The sequence below is a fragment of the Anguilla rostrata genome, chromosome 5 (assembly GCF_018555375.3).
Source record: "Anguilla rostrata isolate EN2019 chromosome 5, ASM1855537v3, whole genome shotgun sequence".
Classification (NCBI taxonomy): domain Eukaryota; kingdom Metazoa; phylum Chordata; class Actinopteri; order Anguilliformes; family Anguillidae; genus Anguilla; species Anguilla rostrata.
In genome coordinates, this window is record NC_057937.1 from 38,537,058 (window position 1) to 38,557,253 (window position 20,196).

A 20,196-nucleotide genomic window follows, 5' to 3' on the forward strand; every position below is an offset into this window, starting at 1 on the left:
TAATAAAAATGTAGTTTTTTTTTCAAGTGGATTCAGTCCCAAGAGCCTAAATCTTTCCACGGAGGACCCCATAGAAAGACTGCGGCAGAACCAACTACTAGGCCTTTTCATGAATAACTCCATTAATAGGCTGAAGAAGATTTCCGTAACCAGGCTATTCCAAGCAGATCAATTGGTGGTCAACTGGAGGTTAAAAATCAAAGCCCGTTCAATGCATTATTTGACCTGAACATGTTGCCTGCAAAATGTTGCCTGGAGAAATATGGAAGGTTTTTAGCTGGGCTGGTTGTGAACTTCTTTAAAAACACTAAACCTTTTCTGCTACAAGCAAAATTTGCTGACACCTCAGAAAGTTACAAACACGCTCAGCTTTAAGTGCAACTCAACTGCTTTCCATTTTCATCTATTAAAATGTAAGCTTAGGCTAACCTACAGTAAGAACATACATTTTAGGTTCCAGATAGTTATACCAAGCTTGCTAACAACTGGTGCTGGTATTTTAGGTTATGTTAGCACATACAAAATGCCAGTAGAGTAGGTAGCCTACCCAGCAAGCTAAAATTTTAGTGTTATTCAGTGCTGTATATGCAGCCACAATGTAATGTTGTCATTGGTTACTTGAGAATGGAATCTTACCATTTGCATTTGTGTTAGTGGAAAGCAGTTACAGTACATTTCATCTTATAACCCTTGGAAGTCAAATCTAATGTAGCCCCTGAGGTAGCTGAGCCATATTCAAAAGCCAAAACAATCACGAGATGACTGTAATATCATACAACTGCAACTTACATAAATCATACCATTTGACAGGGACCATCTGGCCATAAGCTCTATTAGCAGTAAAGAGATTCTCCAACCAAACTGTGGTTTGATCTCAGACCTGTTGACCAAAGGTTACATTCTAGCATCTAGGCTAGATAGTTTGGAGTTATCATTTAATTCCTCTAGAGCAGGGATGTCTAATCTTATCTAAAATGGTGTGGGCCCAGGTTTTGTTTAAACCCAGCACTAAGACAACTGATTGTACTTATTAAGGTCTTGATTGAAGAGAATAATTAGTTAAATAGTTAAATCAAAACCTGGTTATGGTTATACACTTTGTTGTGCGTCGCTCTGGATAAGAGCGTCTGCCAAATGCCTGTAATGTAAAATCAGGTGTTGCAGTGCTGGGCTAAAACAAAATCCTTCTTGGATAAGATTGAACACCCCTGTTCTACAGGATACGGGATACCAATCCCGACCGACTTTGTTCCTTACACCACGTAAACAAAGACAAATTTGTCCACAGAAAGCCAGAATGGCCCCAAAACACGGGGAATAAATAAATAAAAACAGATTACTGAAAGTCAATTACACAGATCCAATCTTAAATTCTCAGAATTCATGTGACCCTTTTGCTTCCCACAATAAACATGCTGATAACCATGGTTTCCTGGAAATTATTTTTGGCAAACCCCTCGGGAAAACAGTTAAATCACTGCTCCAATTAAAAAAAGAAACCTTTCACAGACCAACTGCATTAGCCTGTATTTTTGAACATTTATCCATTTTTATAGCAAGATATTTAACACAGAAATGCATTTAAATGTATTTGAAATGCATTCCATAAACACACAGCAGCATTACAGTCTGTCCCCGAGACCCAGCTGCCCCAAAACATAATTGAATTTGAGTCAGAAAAATTCCATTCCGTGAAGATGGACCAAAAGAAAGACCAAAATCCCAATTATAATCTAAAGGTCCATCCCCTCCAGAATTCAGACTAGCAGGCATGCAGCCAGCCACACCACGTTCACCCAACATCACAGCATCTGATGTTTGTTTTAGTCACTGCAGTGGAAGCCTGAATGTCTTGCAGGGCTGGAGCATGTGGATCGCAGTTACCGGATCAAGGAGTCGCCTGTGCGACTAATAAAGTGAAGAAAACCCAGGAAGCTGAAGGCCCACCCTATGGGACTACTGGCCACAGTTGCCTTTGACACAATGAAGATTCAGTTCTGGACCAGACATACATCACTACAGTAATGCTTTAGCTTTACATGTCCCAGGAGGCCGTACAGCAAGTACACTCTAATCCTGTGATAAACAATTATGAAGATCTGCTAGCAGAAAACAGAGCTCAGTGATGGGCCCGCTGCTTCCCGATATGCTAGTCTAACCTTAGCGGCTGGCTTTGTCGCCATGGCAGCAGTGACAACGTACCTTGGAAAGCTGCCAGGCAAAACGGTTGGCAAAGAGACCGCCCTGTGGAATCTGAGGTGTGCGTAAGAGAAGCGAAAAACATTTCAACAATGAAACCGACTGTGGTTACAATATGAGGACTGCTAATGAAGCCTCTGAATACATTATATAAAGACACTTAATGCATTGCACTGACAACAGTGCAGAGGCACTTCCATATATTTTTGAAAGAATGCCAACGCCATAAAACGCCATGGGAAATTAAACAAAAAAATAAAAACATTGGCACTGTCATGTCTGCTTGCTGTTGCTCCCACAGAAGAGCTGGCCCATGGTACATTTTTGTGGTGAAAAATCGGTGAAATGGCATCTAGGCTTTCAGGTAACAAAACCAGCTATATCTGGTTCACAAGTGAAAGTTTTCTTACCGACTAGAATTTAGCCATGCTATATCCAGGTAAAGCCTGAGCTATATTGGGGTTAACAGAGTCAGTTTATGACAAAATATCTTTCAACCTAGATTTCCACCCCTCGAGACACCTGCAGTCTGGCTCTGGCTCACTGGCGGTAGTGAGGAGGTGAGTCAGTGGGAGGACAGCACAGGTGAGACATTGGCTTTGGTTTTGGCTTTGGCATCGCATTGGCTGTCCTCCTGCAGGATGCTGGGACAGGCCTCCAGGAAACAAGGCTCCACTGTCTCACCCCAGATGTTAGCGACGGCCCTGCATTTACCTGACGGCAAACATAAAGGGGGAAATCTAGAGCCCCCTGGGGGGGGTAACTGGTCTAATGTTGGAAATAAGGTTTTGCTTTTGGTTCAGTTAGCCCAAAAGAAGTTTCTTTTAAATAAATACATTTCTTCTAAATCGCTTAGTCCTGTCTACAGTCTCAGTAACGCATTTTCTTTTCAGCGTGACTGTCAATGTTCATAAATCACTGTCGTGTTTATGCGAGGTGACCTCATTTAAGAAACCCAAAAGAGAGAACTTCCTTAAAGAAAAAAAATCCCCTTCCCAGGTTTGAATCCACCCTCCTCTGTCTGAACAAACAGGGCTCTATTACCTGCAGACACTGTGGTCGGGATGCTGAGGGTGAGTCACTGAGTTTGGTTCTGCTAAGACGGGAATTTCCCCGCCATTTTCTAAACGAGTGCAGGCCTGCTCCCCCCTGTGTGTGTCCCATGTAAACACCCCCCTCTCCCTGGCCCCCTTCAGTGCCGGGACGGGGCTCGGTGTGGCCGAGTCACGGACTGGGTCGTAATCCTGTCTCACCTCCTTCAGGTGGGCAGCCCATGCGTCAGGTGTGGTCGTCGATGGACGAGGAGTCACAAACAAACTCGGTTACATTTATTAAATAGTGTCTGGTGAGTGAAACGAGTCACGTAACTGTCTACTGAATCATTGGAGGGCCAGACAGAAGTCTATTATCTGACTGACTTTGTCGCTGGCACTCACTTGTGGTTAACAGTGTCAACCAGTACACGGCAGGGTATGGAGGCGGAGTCAGTCAAGCGGTTGAGACGACCTCACTGTGTTGGCTGGTAAAGTGTGTGTGTGTGTGTGTGTGTGTGTGTGGGAGTAAATGCAGCCAACTTTAGAATCTATGTTCTACGTACTTCAGGACATTATACGTGAGAATACTCTGAAGTGTGCTGGGTTCAAAGTCACACTAAACCATGCAGGGTTTAAACTTTGCTTTTTAACTTTTTAACCATCAAGACCAGTTATCATTAACCTATTCCAGGAAATGTGCACCCTAATTATGCCATTGGTTAAAATTATATCCTAGAGGTATTTGCTAATCAATTATTAAAAATAAAAATAACTGTGTTTAAGTAACACCGAAGATGGAAGATGCAAGTGCACGTGTGGAAACATCACTCTCAAGAGTATGGAGTTCAGACACCAAACCCTGCAAAATGAACAAGTGTGCAATTTCAGTTTTTTTTATTTCACAATGTAAACAGACAATATGCTTCTATCCTTTGGGGTCAAATACTACAGGGTGCGCTATCCCCTGACTTTCAGTCAAAGTACAGGGTTCACCAGCATGTCTTTGCAGTACGAACACAGTACGCTGAACTACACTGCACGAGAAAATACCACAGCAACCCACAACCCACAAGTATCTGAATGCATTCGTAACCTATAGAGCTAATAAACAATATTATGTTTTTTGTTACCTGGTGCTTAAAAAAAAAAAAAAACGGCTATCAGAATCGAAATCGGTTGTTTTGGCTTCATGACTGAGATTAGAACTGACATGCAGCCATTCGAAACATAGTCCTGATCCTTGAGGATTTACCTTCCTTCTGCTATGACTATCTACGACCCTGACTCAGAAACTTCTTGCAGATGCCGACTAAAAATGCAAACGGTATCTGTCGGCTTAAAACGTAACTCAATTTGGTTTCAGTCGATGCATTCCAGCTTAACACTCCACATGACAGTTTGGTTGTATTTTGACCTCTGATCCAGATGTGCTTCCACCCTGTTTTGCCCGCTAAAGCAGAGTGGTACAATGAGACGGTCATGGGAGCCCAAGTCCAAGTGCTTATGAAATTAAAGGGGGAGGGATCGCTTGGAGGGAGGAATCAATGAATCCATGAAGGATAAGCCAAGTCCTCCCCAGAAATTGACACCCGATTCCAGCTCCGGTCAGAAGTGTGAAGCGGTCGAACTCTGGCTCAGCGCCACACTAGGAAAAGAAGTTGACCACTACTCTTCCAGCCACCCCATCTCCGCACAATCCCTCAGATAGCAGTCAGCAGCTTATTAGGAGCGTAAACACAGACACCAGCTGGCTGTCTTACACGTCACCCCTGGGTGGACTTTTGTGCACTTGTGAGGACTTTTTAAAAGCTCTCACAGAAATGGTCCAGGTCGCAGTGAGTGAATTCTCGGGCCTGCCTCGACTGCTCTGGAATTGATGCGATGGAAATACCTGGAACAAGCTATAATATTGTTGGTGTCAATAAGAAAAGGCTCCATTCAAGCCATTAAAGCTCCCACATCAACAAGACATGCCTGGTCTCAATCGTAAAACCCAAAGTTTTTGTATGTACCTTCTTAAATACAGATCATGTTGCCAAGCTGTAATTTTTGGTCCATTGTACTTGTCTAATTTACACCTGTATTTCAATTTCAGTGATTATATATTTAAGCATAATTACCAAGCTCTAACATCTCTCATGGAAACGTAATGTTACCTTACGAAGTCACTACTCATTACTGGCAAATATATATTGGATAACTAAGTAGCTACCGTAAGCAGGTACACAGGTGTGGGGACAGTGAATGGATCCTCAAATTGTGACTTCTATCATAAACACAATATGAAGCAATAGAACGTTAAAACACACCACAGAGTTCAGTCATGAGACACAGGCCTTTCAAATCACACAGATTGGTTACTTTGCTTACAGCTCAGAATAAAAAAAAATTATAGACAGACCTATGCGTCATATTCAGGTAAATCACAGGCCCGCCTCTAGGCCGTTTCACACTTTTCACACTGAATACAAGCCAGTTCTCTGTAGAGTAGCAAACTGGCTGAGACTGAGACAGACTTACCGCATGAACAGCAGGTAAAACAGTTGGTGTGGTAGAGGTTGCCCATGGCTTGGCAAGCTTGGCTGGCTCCATACACGCCCTTACCACATTTGACACAGATTCCTGAGAAAGAGAGGAGGCATAGAGTCAGTGACATTATACACATAATCATATAGGCTTTCTATTACTGAATATACCAAGGCCTTTCAGGTAAGATATCTGGCATACCTTTAAGATTTTCAGTAGCAGTGCAAATATTGAAGTAAAATAGTGATTGCACAGATAATAGTTGCATATTTAAAAGGATATGATTTAAAAGTATGATTAGACTCCATCACTTCGAGCTCATGTACACTGATGGGGGACTGCAAATCTGTAAGAGGCAATTTTGAACTGTGAACACACAGCTGCTTCAGTCTTCATCGACACCATTATGTCTGTGGAAATGTGAAGCCATGGTGACAGAAGAGTGAATCTGCCTTCATGAACGTGGTTATGGTTACTCTCCAAAACAGAATCAGAAAATGTGTCATCCCTCACCAGTCACAAATAATTTGGGCGGGTTTCTAGGAAAAAGATAATGATATCATGACATAGCTTGCTAGCTTGACAGATAAAAGACTCGCTGAGGAAGGGCAGACTTTTCAGAACATCAGAGAACTCCGAAAATGACTGGAAGCATTGAGTGATAAGCAATTTCAGTGGATTTGTAACATGCAGTTTGGCTGATTCCTGCCCATGAATGGACGCTGGCCCTAAGTAGCGGTGCTAGTGGGTGGAGTGAGTCAAGGTTAATCACTGACTGCCCTAAGGCTCACACATGCACACCTAAGCCTGCTGGGGTCACAGAGATTCCTCCCTTTTATACCGGAACATTCCTGTGGGCACAACCTGTGTTAGCGGGGCGTGGCTCTGAACAGGACCTGGCAGGTAAGAGGACCACCATGCCCATGGGACACCAGAACCTCAACAACGGATGAGCTAGACCTGGCATGCTTTCCCCGGTCATAAACAAAGGTAGGGTTATGCTGCCATGAAAACAATGGTTGGGTTGAATGTTGGCGAAGGCTAGCAAAGGCTTCGGAGAGGGCTGAACAATCAGGTTTTAAGCTCCATAAAGAATTGTACAGTGTCACACCCCTCCTGAGGTTCCCAAGTTTTTTCTCACATGGGAGGATTTCAAAACCGTTTCCCAGGAACAGCTTTGTAGGCAAGAAATTATTGGCAGTCAAATGGCACAACACACTATATCTTAACGTTTAAAGTATTTCACTGTGTGCACATGGTAAGTTCTTCAAGGGCTCACGGCAAAATCAGGAGGGCAAATAGAGGGCTAGATCCAGGCTAAACTGTGGAGTGTACACAGTCCAATCCAAGTTTGTTATCTCAAGGTAAAACCCTCTGACAACACGACAAAACATTTAGCCTATGATGTCAACGTTTTAAAAGACCAACACAGATGACTCAACATATGTGAACAATCATTACTGTGCAATTGCTTCATCATGAAAATTTTCCCTTCAGCCACAGCAGCGACAAAAAAAGCAGCGTAAAGATATCAACTGAGTCTTGCTCCTGCAAAAGTTTCTACCTTCAAGTTCTTGTTAGAGTTCAGATGATACCATCAACCTTTACATCCCGATTTTCTGTACATTTCCACCATTTGGAATGATATTTCATAATCTGAAAGCATATTCTGCTAAACAACCTGAAGGTGATATATTTGCTTCAGGATCAATGCTGACTGTTGTCAGCTGATCAGTTGAAGAAAATGATTTTAACAACACCTGACCTGTATGGGCTTGCAGATTAGCTGAAAATCAGCACGCTGGTTATGAACTGTGAGAGATCTGGTTTGGTAGGGTAGAGTTATCCTAAATGTACAGATTAAATGGGCAGCACTCACCTAACTATATATTTAGCAAGTAAATGTTAGTATTCAGAAACGTATTCAGAACAACAGACCACAAAAGTAAATGGATGTGTTGGCTATGCCTAAGTAGGGGTAGGTCAGACTGTCCTGGCCCCAGTCTCGAATAAGACTTACAGGTGTGAGCACAGGCCACAGGCAAAGGAAAACCAGCCAGCTTCCTGTCCGACCCCCACACAGGCAGCAGAATTATGGCTCTCATTTTAGATTAAGAGTGTTTCCCCGGAGGAGGCTCAGCCATGGGCCCCTTTATCAGCAGGAAGTAGCCTGGCACACGCTGGTGCCGTTTCCTCACGCGGCCAATCAAAGGCGCTTTTTCTTTTGCCGGCTGATAAAGGCCATAATGTAGCAATTTGCCGGGCCAGACTCGGTCAGAGCTCCCTCTGCGATTAAAGCAAGGTCAGCCAGTTGTGCTATCGAACGGGAGCCAATAAACTGCAAGAGGCTGATTAGTAGCGCTCACTCTTCTGGGGCAGGGAGCTGCTTACGCTGTGGGGATTGGGCTTTGGTCTGGAACGGTTTTTACCACCAGACGTTTTCCCAGTAAAGTTTCAAAATAGATAAACTAAACGGCCCCTTAACACAGTTTTTTTGTTTGCCTCGGCCCAAGGACACCTCCGGTTATGCCCACATGGCCCCATTGCATTCCAGCCTACCTACTCATCTAAAAAACAAACCTTCAGCTCCATTACTATCTGTGAGATAGATTCAGTTGCATTAAGGTGGTGGAATGGGATAATAAAGCAACATCTTTTCTAAAATGTTTTCCTTGACATGAAGGCTATCATAACAGACCCTTTCAAAGTTTGTAAATAATTGTGACATAACAAAGATGTGTGGGCATTTTGGTGACAAAACACTGTTGGAAAGCAAGCTAAGTGACTATGCGAAGCAATAAGACGACACTTCCAAGATTGAGAAAGTTATCTTCGTAAACTTGCCATGCCAACTGGCGAAACTCTTCCAGATCCCTACGGTATAACCGACTGGGGCATTGCCAGAACACGTTTACTGAGGCACGGAGAGTGCCCATGTGGCTAGATGAGATGAGATCATAGCCTACTTCCTGAGCAGTGATATAATTGAATATAAATATGGTACATGCTGTATATACACAAAACTGCTTAGCTAGCTCAGGGTTGATGTAGCCTACTTAAGATATTCGATGTAAAACAAATGAGCCTATTCTTTATCATACATTTCAGCTTCTGCAATGACAAGTTGATATAGATTTTTTAAACTAGCTGCCGCATGGCTGGTATCAATGCTAGGCAGTGTTGCCAGATAAAAAGTACTGCAATTTTGCCCCGTGGCCTTATAATTATCAGATTTTACCACAAAGTAGCTTGCATAATGTAACAACCAGGAAGCATAGGCGGAGTTTGCAATCACTGACTTAACTATTGTAATCCTGGGTATAATGACTGAGGGCTGTTTTCATAAACTTACTTTGGCAATGTTGATTGCACCTAGATGTTTTTGCAAGAAAAACACATTTTTAAAAGATCAGTATAAATAGTATTCGTGTTTTTGTACTGCTGATATACAGTTCCCTCCACAAGTAATGACAATGAAGATGCTCCAGATTTTCAGGGATGTAAGTGCCCCTGTAGAGCTTTAAGTCTAGCAACGTCTCTGGTAGAGCATATCTAAGCCCTATTTCGAGCCAGGAAAAACCCTGTCATATACACACACAGACTGATAATTTCTGTATTTAGGCTAAGTATTTGAGAAAAAGATCTTATATGAACCAACTGCCGCCTTGTCACACAGGATTCCGTAATAACAAAGCGTACTGTTGCCAAAATGCAGGTTTTTGATGACACAGTCCAAGCAGTGTGCTTTTTGAGTACTTAAATCCTTATGAACAATTCAGATGTCACCTTTGCAATGCTATGGGCATATGATGCCACTAAAATATCCTGGAATGCCTCTTCCACTGTCAAGAGCCTGCAGAATTGTTAATTGTTATTTAAATGGCAACACTAACTAAATATTGACAAGAGTTTCACTGCAAAAACCAAAAAATAGTGTCTTAAGTGTTTTGTTCTTGCATTGAGACTTAAAATCTTACTTTTGTGACTTTTGCCATTAAGTACAAAATATTACAGCAAACATTTAAGTTACTTTTTACTTGACAAGTGAAACTGTCTTATCCCATTGGCAAATCCTGAAATGAGCCAAACTGTCTCACCTCACTGACAATCTTTCTGTCTTATTTAGCTATAAAAGTCTCATAAATAAGATTTAAAGCCTAAATATAAGACGAATTATACTACTTAATAAAAATACTTAAGATTAAGATAATTATTTTAGTTTTTTGCAGTGGTGGCACCTGTAAAGCCAGCTTTCCCTCCTTCACACACCCAGCCACCTGTCACCTGGCAACCTCCTCATGCCCTAATGATCTGGATTCCATTCACAGCTTACATTTGCTTTCTGCTATATGCAAGTCCTGAATTGCACCACATGTAGCACTGCATCACCATACACCTGCCATATATTTGTAACAACAGGAGCAGAGATAAATTCCAAATATCGGCTATAGCTAAATAGCTTATGTTATGGTTAAAAAGTTACTCCTCCTTATATCTGAAGAACAAAGAAGAGTACTTCAGAATTTGTACTACTGCTAAACAAGCACAAGGCATTTAGGGCTACACTAGGCCACATATAGTGCATATAAACCATGACAATGCTTTACCATTATATCCCCAATGTTGTTATTGTGTTGTTTGTGACCATCACATGGAACAATCCCAACATCTTTGGAGTTACTCCCTACTGTAATCATATCCCACGCATTAGCACATTGAAATGACTCCACACAACCATAAGCTATGCTAGCTTGGTTGGTTCCCAAACCTGGTCCTGCAGACAAAGTATGTGTGCTGGTTTTTGTTTCAACAACAATAGCAACTTCTGAATATTAAAAAGCAGTCAACTGTTCTTCAATTGTTATTTCAATGTCTGTTGCAGGATGATTTAACTTCTTATGGCCAAATTAGAAATATGTTAGATATACATGTTAGACATAGTGTTGCATACTAAGAATAATAAATGTCCCACATTCACATCCAAGGAATTTTTATGAATCAGATCAAATCATTATTTTAAATTCTGTAATATGACAAATAACTGTGTTGGAAAGAGTTTAAGAATACAAATGACAATACGTCAAAATGCATTGCATTAAAATTAAGTTTAAGGAAGAATTTACAGCAGAACTTAAAAGACATGCTTTCCACAACCTTAACTAATCAAATGATTGGCTGCAACAAAACCCAGCATAGTGGGTCCCCAGAACCCGGACTGCCACCACCGACAAAGAGAACCAATCTGATGCATATCCTTTATCACACTGCTGAATAGCTGGTGTAAGTAGCTTTAAATAAGAACAGAATAGCAACAGTGATCAAAGTTAGGATATAGCTATCCTGTTTACCTTTCGATTTCATGGCCACACATTTCAAAGAGTCCTCTGTTGACAGTGTCAAAGCGACACAAATCAAGATGACCACCCGCAAACTTTCATCATTGCACTGACAAAGCAGTCATTTAAAAGTTTCAGCGGTGTTTCAAAGAGAAGTGCACAAAGCAGTACACAGAGTACAATATCTGTATGCTCCTCTAGAAGCATGCCATATAGTAGTTTATTTAACAAATGTGTCATGGGGAAAATTGAAGGAAGGAAACAAATCATGCCAAATTGTGACAAAACAGCCTCTAATTCAGATCATTTCTACACATTAGATTTGACTGAAAAAGCCACCATTTATGTTATAGACTTGATCCAACTTCATTAAGGAAGCTATAAAATGTGTTTCCAAAAATTTGTAAACCACACTTGCACCCAGCATAATATTGCAATAAAACTTTTAAAATACATGGATTTGATTTTGATTCTTAGTATAATTTTTTTTAAAAGCTGTTGTGATTTAGTTGATATCACATTGATCCCCTAATTCAAACCACAATAAAAAAGCAGAACCTCTAGTCCACTCAAGTTTTGACCATTGCCCTGGGAAACACTGAAATCACGAATACTTATCAGGACGTGAATCCTTAAGGAAACCTAAACATTATTACAATAGTTAAGATATGAGTGCATCAACCATAAATGCTGACTGAGCATAATCACACTTGCAACATACAAGTCTGGGCTGAAATCATTTCCAAATTACATATTTTAGTTAGACATATTTTTAATTGTCAGCCTATGTGAGCATTTGTAATTGCCAATTAATGCCAAAAATACACTTCATTAAAACATTCTCATGTTCTATTTTCTTCTGGTCAATGTCCTCCATGAATCACTGCTATTAGATTTCCTAATAAAAAAGGATTTTCCTGTGGCTAGACACTGATCAAGGTTTCCAAAAAAAAAAAAAGACTGGATTTTGGCAGTGAACCAAACCTCTACCACACATCAAGGGTGCAAAAGCACTATCTACCACAGAACCTAGGCTACTACTTTCTCTAAAAACAGGTTTCTTAGAAAATTACCATGACATGAGGAAGGTGAAATGAAGTGGAAACTTTTAATTTGGGCTTCTTTTAAACCAGATCATGAATATGATGTGCTTACGTGATTGCATGGAAAATTGCATTTTTAAAACAGGGCTAAAAAAAGGGGGGGAGGGGGGTGCAGATTTCATCAGATTTTCGATCTACCAAACAGGTGAGCATGGATACAATGCAATATGCAATGCTGGATACAATGCAATATGCAATGAAATGCTTTTAAAAAAAAAAAATTTTTTTAGAGATCTTCATAACATCCTGAAATGCACACCTGAGATGCTATTTTTCTCCCAATTACTTCAGAGAAAGCTGGGGTCAGATATGGTCAAAATCATTACTCGACTGAAACCTCCCATATAATGAGCTTGAATGGAAAGGGTAGACTCATATCACCATTTGCTTAATTTTACTGGTACTAAAAGCCAGCGTTGCATTTCCTTTTTTTTCAAACAAGGACAGAATGTTCTGACATCTACTTTGTGCTCAAAATACCAGCACTCAAAAATGTTTGCTCAGCACATAGTTAGAGACACACAGGTACACTGAAAATATCCAAATCATTCTCAGGGGTGTGAATACAGAGCTCAGTTAGGCCATTGTAAAGGTTTTTCCACAGTAAATATTATTCTCTCCCAGAACAGGGATAGAAATAGGACAGAAATAATGGGTTTGTTGTAAAAGAAAATAAAAATAAAAAAATAGCAAAAACGGTGCAGGTGGAGTTGGCCAACCAAATTCCTCATCTGTGACTGGGTTTTTGTGTGTGTGTGTGTGTGTGTGTGTGTGTGTGCTGCCGCTGCTTCTGCCTTAATTATTATTCCAAGCAGGTGACCAGACTTGACCCCCACCAATTCTGTCTGGCACATGAGCCAAGATCTCGTGCCAAGTGTCTGGTGCAGCCCAAATACCCCACTGGCTGGTTAATGAAGGGGCTCGTGGGGGAGGTAGGGGAGGCGGAGGCAGGGTGGGGTTCTCCCTCTCCCCCCGGCATTGCCTTTGCCTGTCCAGAGCCAGCTGTTGATTCACGACTCTTTTCGAAACAACAACAACAAACAGAAGCCACACAAGGACTGCGAGCGAACAGCAGACAGTTTAACAACCCCGGGCTTCAATGCCTAGCTGATTGGTTGCTGTGCTGTCGCCACGGAAACAGAGTAGGCTTTCTTGGCCTGGTGTGAGAAGCTTCTGTCCGCTCCCTCCGCTCTCACCTGCTCCGCCATAATGAATGCACAGTAGTTTCAATACTGCTAAGACACCAGAACAGTATTGCAAATCTTAGTGCTGTTCTCAGAGCATCTCCATTGGCAATCACTGATATTTACTGGCAATGCCGGCAAGTTTGGAGCATTAAATTGCTTTTGTGCTGATTGTCATAGAAAATCTGAATATTTGTGGTCTACGATACTATAGAAGACAACAGAAATTTCTGACTGCTCAAAAATAAACACTTTTTGGTGCCTTTTGTTAAGAGTAAAACAATAGGCGCGTTTTCAAGTCTGAAAGGTCTGTCTGTTTCAGTTATACATTTAAGTGTAATTAGTATGGAAAAAAGCACACAGAAGTTGCCTCCAGCAGCCATTTAAAACAAACAAAGAAACCACTGAATCATTGATAGGCTTCCACACAACCAGAGGCCCAGTTTGGCTTCATTGTTTGCTTAGTGATACATTAGCACAACTTTAACAGTCTACACTTAGATTCCCCCAAGAGCACTTATTTATCATATACAGAAATGTTGCTGTTGACATCACAAAGCAGCTAGATCGAAATAGGACAACAAGGCTAGATCAAAGACATGTTTACACACATGGCTTGTACTAACAGCTAGCCAGCCTACTACATTACTGTAATGTAATGACTGATGTGCATCCCTAAAGGGAAATGAATTCCAGATAACAGATATTTATATACTTGAAATAAAACAATTTAGAAGGCAACATTTGCTGGTAAAGAAACAGTTTTTTGCTGTTCCTAATAATTAGGCAACATTTTGCAATACTGTGCAAAATTCAATGCGAGTTCCAGATTCAAAATTCAAGATTTATTTTATTGCCCCCATAAGGAAATCTGTATTGGACTCAACGCTACTGCATAAATACCGAGCTGGTGTTCAGGTTGCTCCCAGTGCAGTGCCGCCATTTTAAGTTGTTTGCACGACGCAAATGTAATGTTTGAAACCTGCTTGCTTGAATAGGGGAGTGGATCCTCTTTAATGACCCTGCTATGAAAGGAGACTAATAAGACAGCCAGAAGCTTGCAAAAGACAGGACGTGCATACTTGTTCATTAGTTCCCTACAAAATATCATCCATGGATAGGTTTTGTTATTTGTCATCACTCTCAGTGTTCTTCTATGGGAAAAGAAACATCCCGAAACAACAGTATTGAGCAAACATCAAAAATCGAAACTGGCCCAGTGTGGCCGTTAACCCCCCATTAAAAGCCTACTTGGCAGGCAGTTCTGGAGGCAAAAATAAAGGCTTGGGGTATAGCAGTAAGTTTCCGTACAATGCGGTTGAAAAAGGCGGTGACACAGCGCACACTCATAAATTAGCCTCAGCATCTCCTAACATCACAGTGTTCGGTTTGTTCACTTCTACACAGACTGCATAGCTGACTGGTGGGAGATGCCCCAAACTACAACTCCCAACCTCTATAACTCCTTTGCAGGCAATCCTGCTCTGGTTTTTTATGAATGAGTGAAGCAACCATGATCTCATCACCTCCTTTAACACAGCTGATACAAATGTTTCATCTGAAACAAATTGAAACCCATTCAAATAAAGGCAATAAAAAAGACAGCCTTTCCTTTCAAAGCCGTATGGGGGTTTGGCCAACAGTCCACAGTGAAACAAACGAGATGTACAGTTACGATGTAACGCCCTCCAGAACGCATTTATTTTAGTGCCCGTCTTTAGTTTATGCCGCTTAAACCTTTTGTAATCCTCTTTTACACCAGCCTAGTTTGCATAAGCAGGCTCATTCAATATTATTGTAGTACTGTAAAAAGCTGAATCCACCAGCATGAGCCGTATAATCAGTCTGACGAGATTATTTGTCGCGAGCCTTCGCTCTGTCCCCCTCCCCACCCTTCCTAAACATTTTGTTTGCAAAGGGAAGACGCCGGATCGGTGTGGCCCGGTGCTCCCAATCAGTGATCGGCTGTGCTGTGAACAAAGCCGTCGAGAGGACCGAGTTAATGCTCCAGTTAGCTGAGGCTCACAGCCAGGGAATTGGTATTGTGTCGCTGAACATCCAACAAACCAAATACTTTCCTACTGACTCATCAAAACGATTAGAAGATCGCCCCCATGCAAATGACTTAGCAATAGAAAGAGTATGGTGACAAGTGCATGTTACAGTCAGGGAAGTCCTTTGAAGATGTCCTCTTTTCAGCTGGCTTGGATGTAAAGGTTTTAGCCACTAGGGTGGGTTTCCTTCCACAGTATATTTTTTTGAAAGCTGCAACTAGCGGCGCTAGGTGTAACAAACTTCTCTGTTTTTCCTCAATATGGATGGAGCAGGATACAAAGATTACGTACCAAATGATGGCAAGAATTTGCCTTTCACCAGAGATCTCTGTATCCTGCTGTAGCTTCACTAGCACACAGGTGAAAGAGTTGCAGGCCAAAGCATGAAAGACAAATAAAAACTAACAGTAATGGGTGAAATACCTCTGGGGTACCCTGCTGTGGAACCTCCTAGAGAAAGTTCAGAAAGTTTACGTCCCCAGCCCGCCAGATAAAAAACATAAAACAAGACCGCCAGATGACTTCCTAGTAATCCCTGTATAATAATCCTCGGTGCCTATGCTGCCTGCAAGTTCATCGAATGGATATCAAGCTACAAGACTAATTGTTACAACATGGGTAGTAAAAAAACAGCTAGGAGTGGATGCAAGCTTTGAATTTCAGACCCTCCAATATTTTAATGAACAAATGTTTTCTGTCTAGTGAACAGAGATCTCAAGCTCAACTGTTCAGGGTTCCCTCCCCCCGAGTTTGACCAATTTCGCCAAACAAAATCATCCTTTTTCTGCATGACTCACCTTTTGCAAATCAATTATGCTACAATGGCTTGTAAGTAAGTTCTGATAAAAACTGGTAATAACAAGGCCGAATACAATAAGTACAGCCATTGAGCTTGAGAAAGGTTTGCGTAATTTTGAAAAAAATAGATTTTCAATAAGCCGTTTCATCATGAAAGAATGACCTTTAATAAACCCATCCTTTCAAAAATGCCTGAATTTTACCATACCAATTGAATGAACAGATGATATGTCATTTTGTACTTAAATGTAGCAGGTCTGCAACTAAGTAACACAGGGAAAAAGCAGTTGCTTCCATCCATTTCAAATTAAAATAAATGGGGACACAGTGTAATATATTATAGACAAGGGCTTGTAACTCAGAAGTTGCAAATTTGATTCATTTTTATGCAAGCTACTTCAGAAAATAAATGCCTTTAAATATGGATTAAATCTATAAATAAAAAAAAAGTATGTATGGCTAAGATGGATAAAAGTACCTGATAAATGCCTAAATGCAATGTAATGTAAATGGTTTGAATGAGAATGGCGTGGGAGGCTGGGAAGTCGGTTGTCGAGGTAACCAATGGTTCACGTTAAAAACTCTGGGGGTGGGGGTCTGAGATGGGAGAAAAAGGCCAAAGCCATTCCTGAAAAAACATAATTTACAGTGACAAGTGAGACCCTACTATAAGACCCTGTTTTAGTTCATGGGAAATATTTCATTCATTACCATGGAAAGTGTTGGGGGAAGATGTGTATAAATAATAATTTTATACAAAAAATAATTTACAAATTTTAAATTACCCACTGGGTATGTTTAATATGGATAGTAAGCTTCTTCATAGATCAACATCTAAATTTCAGAAATGTAAAATGCCACTCTGCCATCAATAAACCATTAATACATATTACAATAAAGTTCATTTAAAAACGAGAACATTACTGAAAATAAACTACACAAAGGAGTAGTTTATCGTGCTCTTGAGTCTCATAAGCAAAAGACGGAAATAACTCACCAGGGGCCTCCCCACTTCAGTCTACACCACATACAAAGTGTAGTTTTTATGCTATTTTAAAATCCCATTAATTTTCACACTCAGCAGTTTTTACATGGACATCTGTTTATGATTAGATCAGCTTCTGCCTTTTATATTTAGCCAGCTGTGCTCTTAATTCCCACGGCATATTTTCCATTTCTACATATTATCTATATATTTTCATGTGTACAAAAGCGGTGTCCCGATTGGGGATAAAACAATTCAGTTTTCTGGCAACTCCAAGAACACTGCGGAATGCAGTATCCGTAGTACTGGTAGTGGTTGTGGTTGGTTAGCATTAGAATGTAACGTATATTTAGTGATTGCACTTACCAAAATATTCTTTTTTAATGTGCATCTCTAGTTCCTTCTCCAGCTCTAGGGTGAGCGCCTCTAGCCGTTTTTCGGCTTGGCTAGGGCCACTTTCACGGCATGGGGTGACCTGGTAAGGCAACTTAAACTTCTGTGCAGGGGTCGAACTTTTCGTGGGGCTACCATAATTAAAAGATGCTGGTAGGCCCGGCGTTGGTTCTGGGTTTAATCCAAATTGTATTGCCTGCTGTTGCTGTGCCTCCTGCATCACAGGAAATGACTGGAGATCAATCGTATTGTGAATGCAGCTCGTGTCTCCAAAATCTTGAATTGCCGTGCTTTCTTGTAAACCAGGTCCCAACATAGACGACCGAGGTGATGGTAACTGCAGCTCCGGATATGTACTCATGGATCCCCGTGAACTGCGGGAACTCCTGGAACTGTGGCTAGAAATACTAGAGCGCGGGCTCAACACGCAGTTAGCCGGTCTAGCGTTACCGTCCTGGTTGCCCATGCCCGACTGGGGATTGCTCGCCGGCAAGCCATGTACAACTGCGCCCTCGAGCTCATGATTTCCACTCGGCATGTACCGAGAATCTGAGTAGCTAGATCGAGGACTTGTGGTACAAGAGTACTGGCTAGCCGTACTAGACCTTGGACTGATGTGCCGTTGGTCATAGCCCATACTGATGCCACTGGTCCGGTTGCTGCTGGGTTTGCTACCGCAGTCATAGCTATTCAAACTGGTCCTTGGACTGGAATGTTTACTCGTATCGCTGGCTGTGCTTGCGTAACTGGACCTCGGGCTAAGTATGCTGTTCCCGTCGTATTGCACCAAACTGGATCTGGGACTGTTAAATTTTTCTTGACCGGGCACCACCAGACTTGTCCGCGGGCTGCTGATACTAGATCGTGGGCTTGGGTGCTTGCTCTGCTCCTGTGAGAACAAGGAAGACGCTAAACTCGATCGTGGGCTTGTTGCATTGTACCTGCCGTCTTGATTGGTAGTAATGCAGACACTGTTGCTTCTGTTGCCGGGGAAGGGAGGAAAGGCGCCTTGTTTCACCGCTACTCCATCATACGCGCTACCGGTGCTGTACCTATGCGCATGCACCTCCATTGAGTATCTCTTGTGCCGTTCAGAAGATCCGCTGTAGCACGGCAAGGCAATCTCGGATTTGGTGCAATGGCCATCTTCACAATACACAGAATCTCTAGGAGGGTTACAAAAATCTTCGTGAATTTGTCGATTTCCGTTCACAGGGCGTACAGGAGCCGCATTGTAAACTTTACTCCCAGACCCGTAGTTTTCAAAGGTATGGGGCAGTTGATGAGGCACAGAACTACCATTCATTCTTTTTGCTTTTTGCTCTGGAATTATTTGAGTCGAAAAATCCAAATCTGGGCTAATGACCATGTCTCTTCTTGCATTGTAAATCCCATCTTTGTACGGTTCATACATCGAAAGATCCTCTATTAATTTACTCGCCCGGATACCCACATCCTCCTCATACTTATCCATGTTTTTCGCTCCCGGGAAACAAGAGTTACCAAGAGAACTAGCCAGCGAGAAGCAATTTCACTTCACATGGAAATCGCAACAAAAAAACGGACTTAAGCCAAACATATCCGCTATTTAGCTTTAAATATGCCCTTTCACATTATATTAGCATACTGCACGACCTTCCCATTCGAATGTAAAAATTGTTATGGATAGATTTCTCCCCACAGGCATAGAAGACGTTTGTCAATTTCAGTCTTTGATAAGTTGAAAGGTCTTTACAGTCAATGGCGCGCTGCGCGGAGGAATTTCCCCTTGTATGCTATTCGTTCTATTAGATAGTTATTGTATTATGTTCTAAATCGCAGAAAATTAAATATTTATAGACGACGAGAGTAGTGCAGATTCTACAGCAAGCCACGTCTTTGGCCTGGAGCTTTTGTAGTACAATACACGACTCGGGACTCCTTTCTGTGGAAGGAATGCGAGGAAGGAGACATGGTGTGCTGCGTCTCTCTGGAATGTAGTTAATGCTGAAGCGAAACAATGATTGCAACCAACTCAGCAAGGGGTGCAGGAGTTTTGAACAAGAGTTCCGAAGGAAGATAGGTCCTGTGTGTTGCAAAACAGTCGGCTATATGGATGCAGACTTTGCTGAATGAATCACAGTTACGCTTCATACACGTCTATGACAAAATTGTTACATTAAATTAGTTACGGAGTGTTTGGTCAATAAAATGAGAGCCCAAGGAAACTACCGGGGACAGCACGTTTTCCCAGGCCCAGTGCCAGTGTTGAGACATAGCCAGCGCACTCCAGCATACTTGCAAAAATCCGATTACCGAGGGGTAAAATCATGAAAACATCATAGAAACACAGTATATACAATAAATACAATTTTTTGATATGAATTGGAGATCATTTGTCGTATTGCACGGGCTCATATATGTTATCATCACCTTTCACTATGTATAGCACAAAATGTTCATTTTCAATCTTAAATTGATACTCTGAGGAAACCCCGTTTTAATTAGTTATATTCAATTTATACAACAATATATAGCCTATATAATCCTCTACATCAGTCTTAGGCTGTAGCTATTCCACAATAGACTTTACTGAAAACATATA

General features: G+C 41.5%; 1 protein-coding gene across 1 annotated transcript in view; it reads right to left on the reverse strand.

Annotated features, from left to right (window-relative positions):
* The window catches only part of LOC135255236 (Wilms tumor protein 1-interacting protein homolog), a 31,406-nt gene extending 11,896 nt beyond the window's left edge, over positions 1 to 19,510 (reverse strand). The window contains exons 1-2 of the mRNA XM_064336123.1: positions 17,586 to 19,510; positions 5,754 to 5,855 (exon numbers count right to left, since the gene is read on the reverse strand). Of these exons, the coding sequence (XP_064192193.1) occupies positions 5,754 to 5,855; positions 17,586 to 19,086 (1,603 nt within the window). The 5' untranslated portion in view covers positions 19,087 to 19,510. The remainder of the gene's footprint in view (positions 1 to 5,753; positions 5,856 to 17,585) is intronic.
* Between the last annotated feature and the right edge of the window lie 686 nt (positions 19,511 to 20,196).